At 54.0% G+C, this 6,495-nt stretch overlaps 1 protein-coding gene across 1 annotated transcript; it reads left to right on the top strand.

Moving 5' to 3' along the window:
- Nucleotides 1-5,643: 5,643 nt before the first annotated feature.
- Nucleotides 5,644-6,183, top strand: NEUROG1 (neurogenin 1). Its single transcript, XM_059825563.1, has one exon. It carries the CDS (start codon nt 5,644-5,646, stop codon nt 6,181-6,183), a length of 540 nt encoding a protein of 179 aa, XP_059681546.1.
- Nucleotides 6,184-6,495: the final 312 nt, after the last annotated feature.

Raw genomic sequence — 6,495 nt, 5'->3', positions numbered from 1 at the left:
GCATAATACACCGTGAGCACCAATAATTGATGTATGTTATAATTCTTCATTACCCTATCAGTAGTCTGGGAAAACTGGAAGAAAAGAAAATGCCAGAAAGTTATGGTAAAACTTAAGATGCGACAGAAGTAGCTTTCTTTGCTCATGCTGTGAGTGTTTGAATAAGAAGAATGTCCCTGCACTGTAACAAGCTAAAAGAATGAGGAAGACAAAGGATTTCACGAAAAAGGTTTAGATAGAAGACAAGGCAAGTGAAACTGAAAGGAAGGGAAAAAAACCATTTACAATGGAACAATGCATGTACTAATCGCTTTGATATATTATACAAACCCAAAGACCCAAAACATTGTGTAATTATTTATAAATGACTTCTCCACTCCTGTGTATAATACCAAAGAAAGAATAAAACTGCAGGCTACTCTCTAAACTATTTCTAAATAGACCTAGCTCAAAAGGAAGCAGAAGTGTTTGAAAAAAAAATAATTAATGGTTGATTTTATGGTTGTCTCATTAAAACATTTTAATTACAACAAACAAAATACATTTGTGCTTGCAGAGAACAATCGTTTACCTACTCGCCCCCCCCCCCCCCCCCCCCCCCCCGCCAAAAAGAAGGGAAACATTACATCACACGTTTAAAACCTGAAAATAAAACATTCCCACTATTTCTGCAGAGCCCCCGGGATGGGTTGAGCCCCAGCCGCGGCTCCCAGGCGCTTGTGCGGGATTTCAGAGCGGATTCGGCTCCTCCGGGCCAGGACCCCCCCCCGGCACTCGCGGACCCTCCCTGCGATGCCCCCGTGCTCCCCTCCCGCCGGCTGCCCCTGGCACGCGGCCTCAGGCCTCACGCTGGCCGCAGGCAGGTAGATGAGGCCAAATCCTTTCTCAATGAAGCCCTTGAGCTGCTCCCGAGGCGTTTGCCCCACAGGAGAACCAGCTCCCGCTCCGGAAGGGGTTAACGCTGCCTCTGCGCAGGCTGAGATCCCCTTCAAATACTGGTCTGTCCATTAGTCATCAGCCAAGGCGTGAACCCCTGAACCCTCCGACGGCCTTGGGCTGGGAGCTGTAAGGTGACCCTGGCCGGGCGATGGGTCCCAGGGGCACGGCACCGTATGTCCATCCCTACGCTCGCAGCCCGGCCACGGTGCTGGCCCTCGCTGCGCCCCTGTCCCCAGCCCGGGCTGGACAAGCAGCCACCACGCTCTGCACGGTGCCCACGCAAGCCCAGGGAGACAAGCTGCCCCATTGAGCCATCTTCTGGTTTTCCATCTATTTTTAACATTCCTGCTCCATCGACCTGGGCATCCCCAGGGGTGAGCGAGCGTGATCGTCCCTTTACTCCTGCAAGGCACGGGGCCAAGCTTTCTGCTCCCAGGGTGATGGCTTTGCCATCAGCCACGTCACCTCTCCAAATTCGGTTCAAAGCATCTTCCGCAGACAGCTCTGCCTTCTCGCTCTGGCCACGCTTTCAAACAACGAGGGAGCAAAAAGGCAGTATTCTCCTGTTGATATGTTGTTTTGACACTCATCCCAACACTAGTTTAAGCCCTCTTGTACTAATGTAACCAAACACACAGTCTGGTGAGTTGTATTGATGGGCATTTTAAACCTTCAAAAAAAAATGAAGTACCTCTAACCCCTCTGAGGTATCTTCCAACTGCAGGAGCAGTTTTAGTGTGAACAGCTCATTTCCATGCTTGGGGAGAAGAGTAATGTTAACACTGCTCTAATGATCATAATTCTGGTCATGTTTGAAATGTGAGGCCGATTTCTAACGTGGAGATTTGTTTAGCTTTACAAGGTACAATAAACACTTACCAGGGAATGGTATCATCTCATGGACCGGCTTTTTCCTCGCTGGGAACAGTGCGTTCAGAGAGCAGTGCCGAGCACCGACAGCCCTCGCTGCAAGCCCTGCGGCACCTGGGAGCCTTGCAGTGCCTTTTCTCTAACACCCTTTCCTCAGAATCACAGAATCACAGAATCACTAAGGTTGGAAAAGACCTGTAAGATCACCAAGTCCAACCACCACCCCAACCCCACCATGCCCACTAAACCATGTCCCGCAGTGCCACGGCCACACGGTCCTTGAACACCTCCAGGGATGGTGACTCCACCACCTCCCTGGGCAGCCTCTGCCAGTGCTTCACCGCTCTCTCAGCAAAGACATTTTTCCTCATATCCAGCCTGAACCTCCCCTGGCACAACTTGAGGCCATTTCCTCTTGTCCTGTCGCTTGTCACTTGGGAGAAGAGACCAACACCCACCTCCCCACAACCCCCTTTCAGGTAATTTTATTTATTAATACCTACTTTTCCTGGAGTCCGGCCGTGAGTGAGACCCAACGCACGACATCTCAACACGAGGGCGGAGGAGCGAGCGTCGTGCTCGAGGCCCCATCGAGTGATAAATGTGCCTCATGGCAACGGGCCCACAACAGTTTGCTCCAATTTCGGACGAGCGGTTCGCCATCCCGCGTAGCGAAGGCTGGGCCGATCCAGCTGTGCTTTTACGGTTTCCACAGCCAAAAATGCCATTTGAATCTTCTTTTCCTCTTTTTTTTTTTTTTTTAAAAGTGTTGTAAGGTGTCTCAAAGCAAATGGTAAAGTATTTATGGCAAGCTTCCTTAGAGCTCAAAATATGAAACTAATAACATCCACGAGTCCACCTGAGCCTAGCTGCACCTACATCAAGGTGGAAAAGTTAATATCAAAGGCTAAAAATCAGACTAAGGCCATCAGTGAGATGCTGGAAACACACCCCGCGTTCCTTGAAATCAAAGGTCCTGTTTCATTTTGGGATTTTTTTTCTTCCCCGATCCCAGAAAACTTCACAAAACTTTAGCAGCTGACTTCCATAGGAGCAGGCCCGTAAGGTGTCAGAGCTATTATCTCTGTTGGCTGAATAATTTATCTGCAAAATTAGTAGACTGCCTGCGATAGAACTGGTTGAATTATTCATCGGGAATAAATTATCCAAGATATTTAGCACTTCTTTCTGTTTGCGAAGGCTTCCTGAAACAATTCTGGTTCTGTGAATGCATTCGTTATTCATAAGTACGCAGTGAATAGATTATGCAAACAAATTTCAGCCCATGGGTTGTTTGTGAAACATTCACTTCAGCTCTGGCTATTCATGGCTGTGACTGATCACAGAGACACATGGTGCTCTCTCCCCTCCTTGATTGGAGCACAAACTTTTAAAACAAGAGAATAACAAATGACAAACTGCAAATGATGGATAAGGACTAATGAATAATGCGCTTTCACTGCAAACTTTCAGACAAGTGATCGGTTGTGCCAAAGTCTGTGAAACTCTAGGGAATCATAAACATTTTAATGAATAAACTATTGACTGCTCAAAGACACCTCAACAAAAGACAATAAAAGTGTTGCAGACAACACTGGAGTTTATATCACTATATACAAAGCGCACGTTAACAAAAGTTTAACATTTTTTGCCATATGCTTCCATAACCTTTAAATTTTGGTCCCTTCTGACTTTCTCCTGGTTCATGCTGGAACCGCCACCGACCTCCGCCTGCCGAGCGAGGCCTCTAATCACGCCGTCACTTAAGGACATGAGTAACTCAGTGAAGTGGAACTACTTAGCGCAGAAAGTCATTTATGTATGCACGGGCCCTAAAAACATCAGCCTGATTGCTGGTCCGGTGATTGAGAGAGCTCAGTCCCTCCCGCAGAACAGCCAGGTCCCGTCGCCTGGTCTTAGGTGGTTATATTGCACAGCGAAGGTCCGTAGCCGTATAAAGATGTTAAAAAGCAGAAAGCGAGCCGATCCGGCAAGGTCAGCCACTGGAAAACTTACTTCTAGTTTGAGACTCGTTAATATTCATCACCCAGGGCTTTTTGGATTGCTCACTTCTGTGCGTGATCTTTTTTGGCACAAAGAAGGTTGGTTGTGGCAGTTTGCTGGTGGCGTGGGTCATCTCAAAAAAAATTTAAAAAGTAGAAGGAATAACTGATAGCAAACTCCTCTCTCAGGTTCAAGTAAAGAATGGTTGCTATGAACTTAAACCGCAGCGATAAAGACGACTTATGCTGTCAATTTTCCTTCTTTATCAAAGGCATAGGAGAAAATCACAGGAGGGGGAATGAATCAACATTTAATGCAAGGGGAAAGCATGTAAATAGATGTGAGTTTAGGCATAGAAGCCTAAAAATGGCTATTGATGGACGGTGAAACTGAAAACCTTCCAGAGAGGCAAGCACCTGAGTGCTGACAATGGGGCTTCCTCACAGCACCGAGAGCAGGATGCAAAAAGCCAGATGTCAGAATTAGGGAACTTTTTAGCCACTTACAAAACTGTGGCTTCCCAGAGCGTTAAATAGTGGTACCCGGGCACTTAATGGGGATCAGCAGCAGCAGCAAGCGTTTTACAATAAAAACGGCACAGTTCTTGGTTGTTATCCAGAGGCAAGGAAGAATTGTGCATCTACATTCACGACTGCTGGAGTTTATAAGATAAACGTAATTTGGGCACCTGCAAAACCCTTTTCAAGGTGAAGTACGCAGAAGCCAAAGCGCGTGTAGATATTCACCTGTGAAACGCAGGAGGGGAAAGACCTGCTTTGAGTTAAAAGTTTTATCACTTCAGAGTATTTTCACTTCGAGCGGGGCATGTAGAAAAACCGCAAGGTGCGCAGAAAACCTGAAGAAATCCTCCAGCCGGGTTTGGCTGGGGGAAAAAAAAAACCCTCTGGAAGGGGGTCACCCTCTGGAAGGGGGTCACCCTCTGGCTCATCCTCTGGAAGCGCAGACTAACCGATTTCAGCTCACGCCGCAGCCCCTCCGGGCGCAGCGGCCGCTGACCCCTCCACCTCCGCGCTGGGCACCGACCCGCGCTGCCCCGCTTTGTCCGGCCGCCTCCTCCCGCGCCGCTCCCCGCACACGACGGGGGGGACACAAAAGCCCGGGGACGGGGAGGGCGGGGGGGGGGGGGGGGGGGCCGGGACCCCCCTCTCCCCCCCCCCCCCCCTCCCCCGGGGGCGCGGCAGATGCGCGGCTGCCCGCGGTAATTGCGGGCACGCTCCGGAGGGCGCGGCGCACGGGGCCGACCTGCCGCCTCGGCGCGGCCCCGCGGGGCGGCCACGGGGCCATTGTCCGCCCGCCGCTATAAGTACGGGCTGCGGCGCCGTCGTGTGCCAAAGCCGCCGCTCACACGAGCGGATCGCGGCCCGCAGCACTTCAAAGACAAGAGCGGTCGCGTGTCCCCCCCGCCCCGCCTTTCCCCGCCGCTCGCTTTTTTTTTTTTCCCCTTTTTTTTTTTTTTTTGCCCCTCCGCGGAGGGCTCCCAGCGCTGAGGTCCGCCCTGCCTCCCCCCGCGGCGGCAAGCTTTGCTTTTTCCTCTCTGGGTTTTTATACCGTTATCGCTTAACCGCATCCCCGGGAGTGCCTTTCCATGTGAGTACGGGGGGCGCCGGCACCTGCGCGGCGCAGGGCCGCCGGGCCAAGCACTCCCCCACCTCCGTCCCCCCCTCTTAGTTATTTATATTTTTTTTTTTTCTTTCCTCTCTCCCCCCCACCCCTTCCCCGGCCGCTTCGCCCCGTCCCCCTCGCTCCCCCCCGCCCCGCGCCCCGCCCGGGCCGCGCAGTGACGGGGCCTCCGGCTTCTCTCCCCGCAGGATGCCCGCGGAGGCGGCCAGCAGCGGCGGCGGTGCGGAGCCGCCCGGCGTTCCGCGGGAGCGGAGGAGGCGGCGCGGCCGTGCGCGGGCGCGCACCGAAGCGCTGCTGCACACGCTGAAGCGCAGCCGGCGGGTGAAGGCCAACGACCGGGAGCGGAACCGCATGCACCACCTCAACGCCGCCCTGGACGAGCTCCGCAGCGTCCTGCCCACCTTCCCCGACGACACCAAGCTCACCAAGATCGAGACCCTGCGCTTCGCCTACAACTACATCTGGGCCCTCTCCGAGACCCTCCGCCTGGCCGAGCAGTGCCTCCCGCCGCCCCCCGCCTTCCGCGGGGCCGCCGCGCCCCCCAGCCCCGGCAGCGACGCCGGTTCCTGGCTGTCCAGCGCCTCCCCGTCCGCCCCCTCGCTCTGCGCCTCCGCCTCCGGCCCCAGCAGCCCCGCCACCTCCGAGGACTGCGCTTACGCGCCCGCCGACAGCCTGCGCGGCTTCCGCGGGCTGCCCGCCGCCGCGCCCCCGGGCGCGCCCTGCCGCTAGGGCGCACCGCTCCGCGCCGCTCCGCGGAGCGCGCCCGGCTCTCCCCGCCCGAGGGCCGGGGGCGGGGGGGGGGCTCCTCCCGTTGCACTTTCCAGCTCCCCCCCCCCGCCCCAGCCCCTTCCCCCCGACCCCCGCCTCGCCTCCCGCACGACACCGAAAACCGGGAAGAAAAGCGACAGATTTGCTGCCGCAGACGAGGTGAAAAGTCAATTTTACAATTTGTAGCTCTCCAGCGAAGAAAAACGAGCATGAAAATTTGGTTTGAACGCCCTGACAATGCCATGAAAAGGCTTAGGGGGCCGATGCGGCCCG

The sequence above is a fragment of the Gavia stellata genome, chromosome 16 (genome assembly GCF_030936135.1).
Source record: "Gavia stellata isolate bGavSte3 chromosome 16, bGavSte3.hap2, whole genome shotgun sequence".
Classification (NCBI taxonomy): domain Eukaryota; kingdom Metazoa; phylum Chordata; class Aves; order Gaviiformes; family Gaviidae; genus Gavia; species Gavia stellata.
Note: the sequence above shows the minus strand (reverse complement) of the source record. Positions and strands in the feature narration are given on the sequence as shown.

What these genes read in the sequence shown, in the direction of transcription:
- NEUROG1 (XM_059825563.1), top strand. Translation starts at nt 5,644, where the DNA reads ATGCCCGCGGAGGCGGCCAGCAGCGGCGGCGGTGCGGAGCCGCCCGGC.